This window comes from Cercospora beticola, chromosome 1 (assembly GCF_033473495.1).
Source record: "Cercospora beticola chromosome 1, complete sequence".
Lineage (NCBI taxonomy): Eukaryota > Fungi > Ascomycota > Dothideomycetes > Mycosphaerellales > Mycosphaerellaceae > Cercospora > Cercospora beticola.
The window spans coordinates 317,333-332,647 of NC_088935.1; the positions used below are offsets into that span (position 1 = coordinate 317,333).

The following is a 15,315-nucleotide window of genomic DNA, read 5'->3' on the forward strand; positions in this document are numbered from 1 at the left end:
AGCGCTTTGCGTAGCCCGTAAGGCGACGCATTTGATTTTGACTATCTGCTGAGACTAATTCGTGCGGGAATATGAGGCAGCAGCTCCTGCTAGGCCGAGGCCATTTGCAATGTGGCAGGATTTTCTACGTCCGCAGTCTGGCTTTTGTCACAGTTGTTCTGCTTCCTCCTCGAGAGGGCTGACCACAGTCGCAGTCATGCCGGCGACTCAACTGCTGGCAGCACATCGACCGCGTCGATAATGGAAGCCCCCTCAGTAAGTGCTTCATAGCATGGGTATTGGCCTTCTGTCGGACTGGGAGTGCAGCGAAGACGCTGTGGAGGCTAGCCAGCCGTAAATTTCGGTGACGGTGCTCCCCGGAGAAAGTGCATATTCAAGCCAAAAGCACTCGAAGCCAGCGATGGCAAGCGGCTACGTCCAACTTCATTCACCCTGCAGATCATAATCCCTCACCCGCCTCGCTGCAAAATAGCATTCATATGCTCTTGACTATTCTTATAAGTCGTCTCCAGATAATTCAGCTTCTTCTCGAGATTTGCCATTTCGGCCTTGACATCAGTCGCTTCTTTGGCTTGACGCTTCTTGATATCCTCAGTAGTAGTAAGCACGAACCTATATCGCAACCCTTGCATTAGTCTGGGACCCAGGACCCATCGTCATGGTGTAGCCGGAAGCAGCCTCGGTTACGGTATACAGCCCAAGAGCAAGGGTGAGGAGTAGCTTACATCTTGCCGACACCATCATAAACTGGAGTGTCCTTTGGTAACGAGTCCAATTCCACCGCACTCAGCTGCAGCATCCGACTTTCGCGATTTTTGGAGTTGATCTGGCCGCGCACGATCTGGAGTTGCTGGGAGGCGAAGGCGGCCTTTTGCTCGATTTCTTGCAAGAGCTGGGGTGGTGGCGGTCAGTTACGTGGCCAACACGGCGAGGAAAGAGCATGGCATGAGGATATACACACCTGCTGCAGCTTCTCGTTCGGGATCGCCATGATGCCGTAGCCGCGTCGCCGTCGACAAATGCTCGAAGGTGCTGTGCTTGTGGTTTTGGAGATCGCTATCGCTATCACATGCGGCATCTATTCCGGGACTGAGGCTTGGCGTCAGGCATGGACTTCGGGAAGCCACGCATGCCGCGGTAGATCCAGTGAGACCTACTGCAAGTGACGTGTGTGCCTGCAGACACCACAAACAGTTGAGTATTGTTTGTCTGGTCACACGGCCACTCATTGCATACAGAAGTCCTTCACGTCGACCCGGATCAACACCTCTCATTTCTTGGCCATCTGCGACTTCCACAGGCTCATCACTGCACGCCAGAAGCTTACGTCAACTTCGTGTATCGCTGTTTAACATCTCGATCCTAGCATGGTAGCCTGGCTACCCAGCATCCCATATCCGCCTGCTAGGGACGATGGATACTGGGCTCCCATAACGTCCACCTTGGACTGGTGTGAAGAGGTATGCGAGACCCGGATCACCTACCGTCGTTGTCCAAGCTCAGCGCTCCCCGGCCATAAGCTTCATACATCTTGGCCTGTCTTGTGGCGAGACTGACAACGCGTAGAATTACTACGCGACTCAATACTCGGCAGAAATCATCAACACTTTAACGAATCTGCTGTTCATCTACCTGGCCTATCGAGGCGCCCGGAATTGCATCCAATATGGACATGATCGCATTTTCCTCATCACATTTATTGGTACGATTTTGAGGATATCCTTTTCACTAAGACTTACAAGCTCACCTGTCCTCGTTGCAATATAGGATATTTCTTGGTCGGCTCAGGCTCCTTCGCATTCCACTCCACGCTCCTGTACCCATTCCAGCTGGTCGATGAGCTTTCCATGATTTACACCACCTGCCTCATGTTCTTTGCGACATTCGCTCACAAAAGGTCACAATGGATACAAATCTCGATTGCACTAGGAACCACTGGCCTTGCCATTTTTATAACTCTGTATTATCATTACTTGCAGGATCCGACATTTCACCAAAATGCGTATGCGCTCCTCACGATCATCGTCCTCAGCAGAAGCATGTACATCATGGAGAGGGACATTCGACCTTATTTCCGAGGCCGCAAGGAGGAGCATGAGCGGATGAGGAGAGACAAGACCGTTTCTGATGCGACACGAGCACAGGAACAACAATTGGATGAAAGAGACCGATGGATTCTGAAGCAGATGTGGACAATGATTGCACTTGGAATGACCCTATTCCTGGGAGGCTTTGCAGTTTGGAATCTGGACAACGAATACTGTTCCACGATCCGCAGATGGAGACATGAAATCGGGTTGCCATGGGGAATCCTCCTTGAAGGTCACGGCTGGTGGCATTTGGGGACCGGTTTGGGCGCGTATTTCTACATCGGTGAGCAAGACCACTCTGGACGATGACCTGAGTTTGGTTCGCTAACAAGGTCTCCTCGTAGTTTGGGGCATTTGGCTGCGACACTGTCTGAACGGGCGGGCAGACGAGTTCGAGTTGAGTTGGTCTAGTTTCATCTCTCTGCCAGAGATCGTGCGCAGCCGACAGTCAGCGATGAACGGGAGTGCAAAAAAGAAGCTGCGCTGATCAGAGCGAAAATTGGCGACTGGAAATCTGCATGTGACGCTCGCGCCATCATGACTGGCGCTTTTACATCATGATCGGCGAAGCGGTGCGAGTGCGACGCGTCCAAGAAGCGAAATACCCGTGGTTGCGCGCTTTTTGCTAATGCTCGTGAGAAGACTGCTATGGGGTACTGTGCGCGAACTCCGATCAGCACACAGCTTCAGCGTACTCGACCGCTTCGAGTCAAGCCCGGCCTGCAGCTGCAGAGTGTCTTTGGACGGTAGCCGGCGCATATGCAGACCATCGGAGCACGGTGCTTTGCTCGAGCGACACTTGGCACCGGCTGCAGACCAAAGCGGAGTGAGATAGCACGCCTGGTCAACGAGCAGATGTTGACACAGCAGGCTCATATAGACGCGTCGACGATTGTCATTGCTGCTGACTACTGCTCGGACGTGCAGCCTCAAGTGAACAGAATGTCTCAGTGCTAGCGTGAAGAAGTGTCCATGGCCATGTCCTGTCTCCGGGTTCAGCACGACAGTGGAAGACGAGCACGATTGACTTTTGTGGCTCAACCATGTGCCCGCCTTTGGACCGAACAGCCACTCAAAAGCCTCGAGTGCTGATGACCTTCTCGCTTGTCCAGCGCGGCTTTCTTGCCCTCGACAGCACACCTCCGCTCTCCGCAAAAAGCTGTGGCCAGCATGACGCGTTGGATTATGCATGCAATCATGGAAATAACGAATGTCACGGTGAGAAGCAGCGCTGTACGCACGAGAGTTATGCCCTGGCTCTGCGTGCATTCGCCGGAGCCGAACGAATGGGGATGATGTGGGACCAATGGCCGTGGCTATTTCGACGACAGCAACAGGGTCAAACGCGACGCGCCGGATCCGAGTCGCTTGATCGTTGATCCAAGACGCTTCCTCTCCGCTTCCAACGTCCGTTTACGGAGCGCATTCCATCACGTGGAGGTGTCTGGTCGAGAGTTGTACACTTGTACTGGGGCAGCCTCCGAACTTGCTGCGCGCTCACCGCGGAGACTTACGTGCGGAGTCAGCTGCGTCGACATGGCCGCCGCCCCAACACACGCCGATTGCGGCTCTGGTCATCACGGTATCTTGTCGAGCTTGCCAGGGACTGGGCCTGGGACGCGGTAAACGGGCGCGACGATGGAGAGCGCCAGCGACCACCGTCGCGCCCAGAAGACCCTCCGGCCGCAGATTTGTGCACGGCAGACTCCATCATCTCCGCCTTTCTGGCAGTAGCGCGAGATGGGGCTCCGCTCTTCGCGACCATTGCCCTGCGCCACTTGGCGTTGGCAACGAGACACGCCTTGACACCACCGCACGGCCGGCGGCACATGCGGCAGCCAGGATACGCAGGCTGTTGACACGCCCAGGTTCCCATTCCTCCAGCTTACCTATTCACGCAGCAGCTGTGCCGACGCGAGCCTGGGGCTTGGTCGAGACTGCTGCTAGCGAGCACGCTGCGGCATCGTGTGCCCTCTGCCTGCACCCACGCTACTTCGGAGATAAGTCGCGGCACGCTAGAAGGTTTGGGCCATCTCATATCATCCACACCATGCCCCTCTGAGGTGGAGCGTTACGAGGATCGCAGGCGCTGGTCAAGGTTGGCGCTTCATCTCTAGCTTCGCCCAAGACGTGCTTTCTTTTCCGCTGCATTTCCCATTACCACTGTCTCGTCCCCTCCACCTCCAACCACAGCTCGCTCAATCGTAGCTGGCATGCAACCATGGGCTCCATAGCTATTCCAGAGCCCGCCATGTCGGAGACGTCATCTTCGCCCTCTGATACCATCGACGTGCAAGCACATGCTCCTCCGCAGTCCTCGTCCAACAAGCGCACCTCCACCGATGCCGGACTCAAGCCCAATGGCATGCGACCGAACAAGAGCGTCAAGAGAAGAGCTTCCAAGGCTTGTCAGTGCTGTCGCTCGCGCAAAGTCCGTTGCAATGTCGTCGAACACGGTCCGCCTTGTACCAATTGCCGCCTCGACGAGGTCGAATGCATTGTTTCGGAGAGCAAGCGCAAGAAGTGAGTTTTGGGCTTGTTCGCGACTGTTGTGGTCTCGTTCTAAACATATTGTACAGGAAATGGACGTCGAACGACTTGGGAGCTTCGCCGCAGCTCGGCAAGGGAGGTTTGCCATTCAACAAGCCTTCCGTGTTTCCCATGTCTGCGGCACCACCGTATGCGCCAATGCGGAAGGAATCCGTTTCTGAACATGTCCCACATGCCTTGTGTGAGTTGAAACGATGCGTATTGAAGATGTTTAAATGCTGAACGTCACCACAGATCAAGATCTCGGGCGAAGCATGTCCATGTCTTCAGATCACCCCAGGCCAAATCTTTACGCGTCAGATATGATGATGAACCTACAGCGACTGACTCACAAACCCTCCATGTCGAGCCCAGCTGCCGTGATGCCTCACTTCAATCTACCACAGCAGCCATCCTACAGCCTGCCGAATTATATCAAACCGCTACCCTCGAAACTTGATACGGAGGATATTTTGTACTTGGAGAAGAAGGGAGCTTTGACGATACCAAGTCAGCAACTGCGCGATGAGTTGCTCCGGAGCTACGTGGAGTTCATACATCCTTTCATGCCGTTGCTCAATATCCACGATCTGGTAGCGACGATCGATAGGAACGATGGCAATTCACCGATCAGCCTGTTACTCTTCCAGGCTATGATGTTCTGCGCGGTTGCGTCAGTGGACATACGATTCCTCAAGGCTGCGGGTTATGCAACCAGGAGAGATGCCCGCCGAGCTTTCTTCACAAAAACGAGGACCCTCTACGATTTCGATATCGAAGTCGATCGCATATGTTTGATCCAATCACTCCTGCTTATGACATACTGGTATGAGACGCCAGATGACCAAAAGGACAGCCACCACTGGATGGGGATCGCAGTCTCGCTATCGCACACTATCGGACTCCATCGAAATCCAGAAAAATCAGCTGCTATGGATCCTGCGAGGAAGAAACTGTGGAAACGAATCTGGTGGTCGACCTACATGCGTGATCGACTGGTTGCACTGGGCATGCGTCGGCCAACTCGCATCAAAAATGCGGATTTCGATGTTCCGATGCTGGAGCTCAGCGATTTCGAATGTGCTGTGCTTCCCGAAGGACCATCGTGTATTCCTGCAGGCTGCAAATTGCTCCGAGATCTGGACATGCAAAGGCAGCTGAACATCATGTGCATTCAGAACGCGAAGCTTTGCATCTGCATGAGCCACGTTCTTAGTGTGCAATATTCAGTCTTGAACAGCAATCATGGCGTCGTTTCTGACGAGGGCAACACAGTGACCACGGTCCGCCTCGTTGCGAAAAAGCGCGATCCTGAGCAGACGGAGGTACAGACATGCAATGCGGAGCTGGAGCAGTGGAAGTCCGAGCTTCCCGATGAAGCACAATACGCGATTCCCACATGGACAGATGTCGATTCTGGCAGGGACTCGCTCGTACTCAATCGCAGCCTGCTGCATATGATCTACTTTGCGACATTGTCCGCTTTGCATCGACCCCAGGTCCTGCCATCTACAGCTCTGCCCCCACGACAGCAGCAGACGGAACAGCTCGATCATTCTCGTAAAGCTGTGCGGCTCGCTGCGAGCGAAATTACGAGCATTGCCTATCGCCTCTACGATCTCGACATGGTGCGGTATTTACCCACCTCGGGAATCACAGTCCTCCTTCCGGCGATAATCATCCATCTTCTCGATATTAAAGCTCCAGACGAGGTAACCAGGAGAACCAGCCTCCAAGGTTTCTGTCAATGCATGCAAATCATGAGCAGACTTCGCGACATCTATGCAGCTGCAGACTACAGTACCGCCTTCCTCGAAGCCGCAATTCGCAAAGCGGAAATCAGTCTTCCTCAGAAAACCGATGAAGTTCGCGAACGACGAGTCATCACATCTGCTCAAGATCTACTGGGAGTTGGCAAGAGATTGGGTGTAATGCCAGCAGATGAACGTCCAGCCATCGAGCGATCCGGCAGCGGCGCAATCACACCACCACCAGATTCCGCCAATGGAATCAGTGATAGCAGCAACCGCGATAACCGACTGCTGAATCTCTCGAACATGGGCCCTGCATCCGCATCTATGACAGACGACGACATCGCCCGCAAACTGAACAACTACCTAGCATCCACACCTCCAGGAAGCGACGGCCACGCCACCCAACACGAATCCGGCATGGGCGAACACGATGAAAACAGCGGAGCACCAAATTTCCCAGGCCTAATCAACATGGCACCCGAATTCGAGCCAGACTTCGACAGCCTGATCAATCTCGATGCCGCCGGTGACGTCTGGGGTCTCGATGAGGGCGCATACGCAGCCATGTCCGGCGAAAGCGGAGGTTTCATGGATGAAGCCTGGTTACATGCAATGAAAGAAACTGCAGGACTCAGTCCTCCGAAAGATACGCCTATGACTGGTGTTATGGGTGTTACTGCGATGAATGAATTGGGGCAAGATGTCAGTTTGAGTAAGGATATTAGTTTTTCGAGAGAGGGGGATATTAAGGCTTTGACGGTTAGTGCTTGAGGCGTGAGAATGACATGATCTCCAGAGGATATGAGTTAAGTGGATGACCAAGATACTTGAGGGCTTATGAATGGTTATGATGAGTCCTGGGCGGCATATAACAGAGACGGCTGAAATTGATGCAGAGATGGGAAATATCATGACCGATGTAAAAATGTAAGATGTGTGATGTTTGAATACCAAAATGTGGAATCGCGACCAAATCGCCCAATAGGATGTCCAAAGTGCAAGAGCGAGTCCAGTGGTCTTAGAGCCCGTGGAGCTGAAATGACCAACTGATCACAACCTAGCCTCCAGCTTGCATGAGTAAACAATTCATCAAATATTACCCTGTTCGATGGCGGAGTTTGTGGTAAAGACGCATCGATCGCAAGAACTACTACGCTTCTTCTTGTTCATGCTCCCAAGACGTGTCCTACAGTCTGAGATGAGTGACGTCTAGACAAGCGGTCCGAGAAGATCCGTGAGGTTCTGTGGATGCTCTCGAAGCTACCAAGCTGTTCAAGGCATTGATACCAATTCTCTCTCGCTGAAGCTCTGGTGAACAGAAGCGGATCGTTCCTAGGCTACACCCCGATTAGGCTGAGTTTAAACTTTTCGCGCTGCACGCTCGACGCCACGTGACGAAATGCTTTTGATGTTGAGCATCGTGTTGGGGTTATTTCGTGCTGGAAAGAGGAAATGTTGTCGAACATGATGATAGAAGTCTCACATGCTGACGGAAAGGATGCAGAGTCGCGTCCTACGCATGTAAGCCCGATGCGGCAGCAGTTGAAGTTGGGTGGTTGTTCGAAGTAGTGTCCTTCACGTGTCGTGTCGCAATGTCGTTGGATGGGAGTCCTTCCTCGGGCCCCCACAGCACGGACGCCTGCTCCCTTTCCTTGCTTCTGGACGAACGAACGACTCTCCCGACTTTCCATCGCCGCTCCGGGTGCATGCAACTCGTTCTGTCCGGCGTGTTTGTCCTGCGTATGATGCCTGGTCTTGTTACATACATTTGCTCTTCGATGCAGACTCGTCATTCCTTTCCCTCTCATTTGTAGCCATTTGCTCGGAAAATCACCAAAAAGAAAGCCGAATTGAGCGGAGCGCGTCAGGAGGAAATTCTGGCCGGTGTTCCCTGCAAGACATTCAGGACTGGTGCCAGGACGCGTCGGAGAAGCACAAGAGTCGTTTGTGGGAGACGACGGAGCAGCAGGACACTACATCCATTGGAGCGATAGAGACGGGACGTCTGTCGCTCGCGAACTGTTGGAAACGTGGAAGGTGAGGAGAAGTCACTGGCTGGCCGTTGATGCTCAGCCGGATGCCGTGAATATTGTTGGTGGATGGACGACGATACTGATGATGCTGCACCATAGCCACCGACACCACCACGTCGACCGCCGCGTTTGCTCCAACGTCGCCGCCTGTCGTTGTCAAAGATGCTGCTCTAGCTGATCCGCCCACCGAACGACGAGGACGTGATCGCGAGCCCTTCCTGCTCTCACCGCCCACACTGAGCCCCGATCTTTCGCGCTTGCCTCCTCCGCGAACGCCAGCCAGCGTGCGGAGCAGAGATAATCAGTCCGACTACCACACTGCGCCTTGGGGCTCCCCGTTGGTGTACAACTTCTCATCCTCGCCTGGCTCGAGGTCCGCTCACACTGCCTTCTCGCAACTAGATCCTCTCGAGGATAACAGCGAGCTCCAGTCGTCCCCAGCGAGCTTTGGATTGGAACACCTCATTCCCTCTCGCCTGGCAGATCTCAGCTTGCCAGTAGCCCCTAACACTTCTCCGCTCGGTATTTTCGACGACCAGACACCTCGGTCAAGGACGCAGCGCTGGGTAGATCTGCCACAGCGTCTCGAGCAGTCGGAGCGTGCGCATTGGTGGAGTGACGCGAGCACGTCAGACGCCGAAGGCCCGCGTAGAGCATCTGTTGGTGGAAAGGTCAAGCGGCCGGGCCACAAACGTCGCGAGGAGAATCGTACGTTGGATCAGCAGAGTTTCTGGGATACCTTGCGAGGTGAGAAAGGAGACGACAGCATGTCGAGCCTCCTCGCATCACGATGGGCGGAGACGCCAGATGCGAGTGCGGAAAACGCACTCGAGCGAGCGGGAGAGGAGCTGAAGAGTGCAGACACGACGGAGCAGTTGCCAAAGGACCTGCTAACGTCGCGATGGGCGGCGACGCCAGAGGAAGAGGAGAAGCAGAAAAGGAAGGAGCTGTCTGAGCAAGAGTCGGTTCCGAGATCCGGGGAGAATACGGCGCCGCAAAAGCAGCAGAAAGAAGAGGTCGATCCTAACTTTGTGCCGAAGAGCGTCATGGCGTCGAGATGGGCGGACACGCCTCCGCCTGAGGACGAGGAGCGCGATTTGGTGAAAGAAGTGGCCGATCAGCAAGCGCGAGACGCCGCAGCAAAGGAAGACGCGATAGCCAAGCAGGAAGCACTCTTGGCCAAAATCAATGGAAGCAGCGACCCTGAAGGTGCCCCAGAGGCAGGACACGAGAGCCCCACTATCACTCTCGCCGATTTGCCCGCCTCGCTTGTGCCAGGCCCTCCGAAAGTGAGCGCTCCGGCGCCCACGCCTTCTCCTTCGAGGCTCGAACCGCCACGACTGAAGAAGAGGGTCAGTTGGCGTGGGAAGAATATAGTCATCGCCATTCCCCGATATGACTACGAGGCTGCTGGCTTCCCGAAGCCAATGAGCAAGGAAGAAATTGCCTCGCGTATCAAGACTTTCGAGCACGCTGGCTACAGCACTTCAGGCTACGATCTCACTGAGGAGTCGAGTATTCGAGATGGACCCGCCCAAGTCAAGGACATTTTCCCAGACGAGCGTGAAGCACGCGTGCCTCGAACGAAGGATCAGATCAATGTTATGCTGCCGGATCTCGCCAAATGGAAGGCATATATGGACTTCCTCACTGAACAGAAGTTGGCAGCTTTGGGCGTCTCCCTGGGCTTTGACGAGCCAGCACCTCTGCCGCCACTTCCTGTGCCTGGACAGATGCAGGACTTGTCTCGACAATCGTCTGGGCAGTACCCACCTCTGCCCTTCTCGCCACCAATCCCAACTGGTTCAGCCTCGAGCATGGGCAGGCCAACTCTCATGCGTGGTCACTCGCACACAATGTCTGTCGCCTCACCTATATCGCCAATGAACGGGCCTTTTGGCCACATGCATAGGCACTCAACGTTCACCGGAAGCTCGATCGGTTTCCCAGGTTCACAGCCTCAGTCGCAATTCCCTCCGAGCATGTCTCCGGGCATTCCAGGTTTGCAAGCACAGTCTCCAAGCATTCAAGTATTCCAGGCTTTCAATCAACAACAGCAACCGTTTAACTTGCAACAAGGAATGTTGCCTCGTGGCGGATCGCCAGCTCAGATCGCTGCGTTGCGGCAAGATCTTGGCCGCGGACCAGGATCCCCCTTGAGCCAGCAAATCCTCCCACAATCTCCGCAAGATTACAGTAGAGGATTGGTCGAAGATTACAGGCGCAAGCAACACGCATACTCGCAGTCGATGGCCGCACCCTCGATGCCTAACTCGTTTCTGCCGTACGGCTCACACGGATCTAGTCTGCGGCCCACCCCGGCCCTTCCGGAGCTCGCAGAGGATGACGAAGAGGAGCAAGATGAAGCCGACGAGGCTGAAGCGTCCACGTATGTGCCGCCGCACAAGAGGGTTCAAGCCAGTACAGAAATTGTAGTCCCCACACCGAAAGGTCATCGGCACAATATTAGTGAAGGGCTCGAGCGCGACCTTCTCGAAGCTGAAAAGCGAGAGAAGACTGTCAACCGCGATGTCGCCAAACTGGCGGAAGAGTCAGAGAGTTCACAGGCTGAATCGAAATCGCCTGATGTGGTAGCCATTGTTGCCCCCAAGGACAAACAGCCACCAGCATCACAGGTCGAAAGAGATCCGCTTGGCGATCAACCGGTCCAAGAATCTGCGCATAGCCGGAAGAAGAGCGCATCCACGCGTTTCAACGTCGCCGCTCCGTCCTTCACCTTCAACCCAAGCGCGGAATTCAAGCCCTCTCAGCCATTCACGTTCGGTGCACCAACTACGATCCCGACTTTCGATACGCAGTCATTCGCGCCGGTACTGGCAGCACCAGCACCAGATGCAGGGCGAATGATTGGACACAACAGGCATCAGTCTTCTGGGTCTTTCAACGCGAATGCCGCGACTTTCAAGCCTACGTCGTCAGACTTCAGCTTCTCAGCTTCAGGTCCTGCATTCGGATCAGACGCTCCGAAGCAGCCAATGAATGCGCCTTCCACAATCGTTGACGAACTTCCAAAGATCTTTGGAAAAGTTGATATCCCAGACATCGTCAAGCCTGCGCGTAGGTCTAAGGCTATTGCAATCGTGAAGCCTCCGACGCCGAAGGCATCATCGGACTCGGAAGAGCCAGTGGACGATGAAGGACGCATTCAACAAGGCAATGCAAAGAGAGGTCGCAAGATGCGTGATGACGGAGACCAGGTTCCACAATTTGCGCTGCCCTGCGATGTGCCCGCCTTCCCTGTGCCGGCCGAAAGAGTACTCGGTTCCAATGTTCCCGAGAGACCTATGTCTACATTGGAAGAGGCTGAAGCAGAGGTAGATGCCGAAGATGCTGTCACTGAGATTTCTGAAATCACTGCGGACACTAGCAAAGCAGAGGTCATCGAGCACGAAGAAGCCACAACAGCTGGGGCTGAAGCACATCCCAAGCATGGCCACAAGCACTCAACATCGCTATCAGCGTTGGCCAAGCCGTTCCAGCCACCAGCAACCGCGCCTGCTGAGACCAGCGAAGTCACTGCAGCTACAGAAGACCAGCGTTACGACTCTATTAGCGACCTCGAAGAAGGCGAAATCCGCGAAGATGGCCCAAGAGTGGTTTCTCCTATCGCACAGCCTTTGTCGTTCGGCCTGGACACACGTGCCTTCCATGACCGGCCACAGCGAGCTTCGCAGGAACGCATTGATATTGTAACAGATGCGGGCCCTTCGTTTGACGAGATCGATGCCGTCATGCGCCATCTGAATGCCACGGAATCTGAGAGAGAGCCTACACCAATGCGAATGCCAAGTCCAGGCTCTCATCCAATGAAGGGTGTGACCTATCTGGCAGACTGGGGTCGTCGCGAAGCACCCAGTCCCAGCCCACGTCGGCAGGATACGAGCGCTACACCACAGCTTGATCGCACGACAGACCTCAGTGACATGGCTTTCCCCGGTTACCCGCATGTGCGACAACTCAACAAGGCAGAGGAGGTACCCACCAGTGATTGGTCCGACATGCTGTCACCTCCCGATGCAGAGAAATTTGACCAGCGAAGCACTTTCTTCGACAATCACATCGACAAACTCATCGGCCGCGCTGTGGAAAGCAGACTTCTGCCACTTGAAGAAAGCTTACGAAGCATTCAGAATACCGTCATTAGGCGTAACAAGTCTTCTGACTTGCAGCTTAAGCGTACACCGTCTACTGTTGAAAGTGACGCGGATGACGAGGACGAACAATCCGACGAACTCAAGACTCGACCAATCTCCCGCGGCCGCGACAAGCGCATTGACCAGATCAAGCTCGCCGTTCTCGAGGCGCTGCGGGAGCAAAGTCCGAAACGCATGCAACAGCAAGCCATGGACATCGCCGACCTGCACACTGTCTTGGCTGATATGAAAGTATCATTCGCGCGTGCTGCTTCTTCCAATCTGGAATTGGACGATATTCGTGCCGTGGTAGAGGAGACTGTGAGGAAACAGCCAGAGTCGGCCACACCAGCAGAACAAGAAGGGCCCAAGCGGGACGAATTGTTGGAACTCGAAGGGCGCCTGAATGAGACGTTGGCGAAATCACTTGAGGAGGCTAATCAAAGACGAGCCATTGAAGAGCGCGAAGCCGAATCGCGACGACAGTTGCGGCTTGCTGAAGAGCGCGAATCTCAAGTCCGTACGCAGTTACGTCTTGCCGAGGAAGAGTTGCAGCTCCAACGTGATGCGGCTAGAGATGAGGAGCAAAAGGTGCGCGTGATGGAGAAGGAGCGGGAGGCATGGATCGAGCGATTGGATGTGGCCGAAGAAGCCCGCCAAAAGGCCCAAGAGCGCATTGAAGACTCTGAGGCCGAGAAAGAAGCTCTGCAAGCAACGCTCGAAGAGTACCGCCTTTCGAGCCACAAGTGGCGGCATGATTCTGAAGAGGGCAAGCGAGTCCGAGAGGAACTACAATCCACCGTCAATATGCTCACTCGTCAAGCTGAGGAGTACCAAGAGTCTACAATGGGCATGAAGCGTCGACTCGAGAAGCTCCACGAGGACATGTCCACTGCAGCTGGGCAACTTGCTAGCGAAAAGGCCGTTTGGAGGTCGAAGGAGGAAGAATATCGCGCCAAGATTGAGGCTCTCGAGCATCAGCAGCTGGTATCCGCTCGCGAACGTGCTCAGCTCGTTGACGAGATGCGCATCGTCCGTGCTTCCGCTGTCGAGAATGCTGAAGCGCGCAACGCCGTAGACCACGCAAGGTCCTCCAACCAAGAGCTGCAGGAGATGATGCACAAGTTACAGGCCCAACTCACCGAGCAGCAAGGCCTGACCGCACGTTACGAGCGCCAATTCTACGATGCCCAGGAATCGGGACGAGCTGAAGTGCATCGTACACGCTTGGCTTTCGAGACTGAAGTCGAGGCTGCTAACAACCGAGTCAACCTTGTTCGTGCCCAGCTTGAGACGGAGCTCAGCAGGACGCGCTCAGAGTTGGAGAATGTGAGAATGGAGCTTGAAACTATGAAGGAGCGCCAGGAACACCTGCAAGAGCAAGCCGAGACCGACAAGCGAGAGGCCCTCCGAAAAGTCAACCACTCCAACAGCGTGGCTCTTGATGAGGCGCGGCACAAATATGAATCTGGTATTCAGGAGCTCACATCCCAGCATTCGCGTGCTTTGCGACATGCTCTTGAGGACAAAGACCGCGTAGAGTCTGTCTTGAATGAGCGACTCAACCTCATGCATGAGAAGCTACAACACTACCAGGAGAGGTGCGCTCATCTTGAAGAGAGACTTGAAATCGCTAAGACTGCAGCGCACCACGCCGCAAAGACAGCAAGAGCATCAAAGGCCGTAGCGTCTCCGGCATATGCACCACAGGCGTCTTTCGGACCGCCTGAAAAGATCTCCCCACAGGCTTTGCGCGAGTCGATTCTAGTCCTTCAAGAGCAACTCCAGGAGCGCGAGACACGAATCGAGCGCCTCGAGGCAGATGCTGAAGATGAAGGACAGACCAAGAAGCAGAAAGAGGACGAGATCGCCTTCCTCCGCGAGCTCCTTGCTGTCCGCAATGAGGAGCTCAACGAACTCATCACTCTGATTCAAAAGCCAAACTTCGACCGTGCTCGCTGCCGCGATATCGCAATCCGCCTTCGTGCCAACCTTCAGATGGAGCAGGAAGAAAAGGACCGCTTCGCTCGGCCCAGCGGACAAGCACAGAGCGTCACGGGACAAGCATCAGCTCTTCTGAGCAGTCTCGCTACTCCAAAGGTTGCCCAGCAGCAGCTGAGCAGTGCCTTCAGCAAATGGAGAGCGAATATGGAAAGCTCGGCGTTGAAGAATGCTCCACGCTACAATGCAGATGGCCGACTGACGCCATCGAAGGGTGCGCCTTCGCAAGCACCATTGCCAAAGGGATATCAGTCGGGCCTCATGACGCCCCCTGCAAGCAACTTCCGCAGCTCGCCCCGCCCCGAGTCGACTGACAAGCTCCCTCCACCACGCCTGAACAGCAGGCAAAGCTCGCACTCGAATCGACCAGTTTCACGAGGCTCGCATCAAAGTGCGGGCACTGAGCGACCACGAAGTCGTCACTCGTCGGGCACCAGTCAGCGACCTGTGCCATTCAGACAAACGTCGGGCACGTCGCAGGAGAGTGCTCACACACCCCTGTTCCGTGAACAGAGCTACGATCAAGATGCTGAAGACAGTGCGCCCATTGTCCTTGATGAGGTCGAAGAGAGCTTCGCAGAGGACGACAGCCTCGATGACATCCCTGACAGTGCGGCTCCGCCTGGCTTCAGAAGCCTACAAGACGAGATGGGGGACCCGACTCCTATGAGTGAGTTCTCCGAACCACAGGCCGCCTGACCCCGCTCGGGCCGACATAGAAGAGCGATGACAGTTCAAGAAGCTGTACTGGAGT

General features: G+C 54.8%; 4 protein-coding genes across 4 annotated transcripts; 3 read left to right on the forward strand and 1 right to left on the reverse strand.

Annotated features, from left to right (window-relative positions):
- Positions 1–449: 449 nt before the first annotated feature.
- Positions 450–991, reverse strand: RHO25_000143 (uncharacterized protein; the record flags this gene model as incomplete). The annotated part of the gene is made up of 3 exons (XM_023592772.2): positions 450–612; positions 726–892; positions 962–991. 3 exons carry the CDS (start codon positions 989–991, stop codon positions 450–452), a joined length of 360 nt encoding a protein of 119 aa, XP_023458980.1.
- Positions 992–1,367: 376 nt separating this feature from the next.
- Positions 1,368–2,577, forward strand: RHO25_000144 (uncharacterized protein; the record flags this gene model as incomplete). Its single annotated transcript, XM_023592773.2, has 4 exons — positions 1,368–1,460; positions 1,567–1,702; positions 1,768–2,373; positions 2,435–2,577. 4 exons carry the CDS (start codon positions 1,368–1,370, stop codon positions 2,575–2,577), a joined length of 978 nt encoding a protein of 325 aa, XP_023458981.1.
- A 1,734-nt stretch (positions 2,578–4,311) lies between these two features.
- RHO25_000145 (uncharacterized protein) lies at positions 4,312–7,144 on the forward strand (the record flags this gene model as incomplete). The annotated part of the gene is made up of 3 exons (XM_023592774.2): positions 4,312–4,613; positions 4,670–4,821; positions 4,875–7,144. 3 exons carry the CDS (start codon positions 4,312–4,314, stop codon positions 7,142–7,144), a joined length of 2,724 nt encoding a protein of 907 aa, XP_023458982.1.
- A 2,029-nt stretch (positions 7,145–9,173) lies between these two features.
- On the forward strand, positions 9,174–15,260 carry RHO25_000146 (uncharacterized protein; the record flags this gene model as incomplete). Its single annotated transcript, XM_023592775.2, has 1 exon — positions 9,174–15,260. One exon carries the CDS (start codon positions 9,174–9,176, stop codon positions 15,258–15,260), a length of 6,087 nt encoding a protein of 2,028 aa, XP_023458983.1.
- Positions 15,261–15,315: the final 55 nt, after the last annotated feature.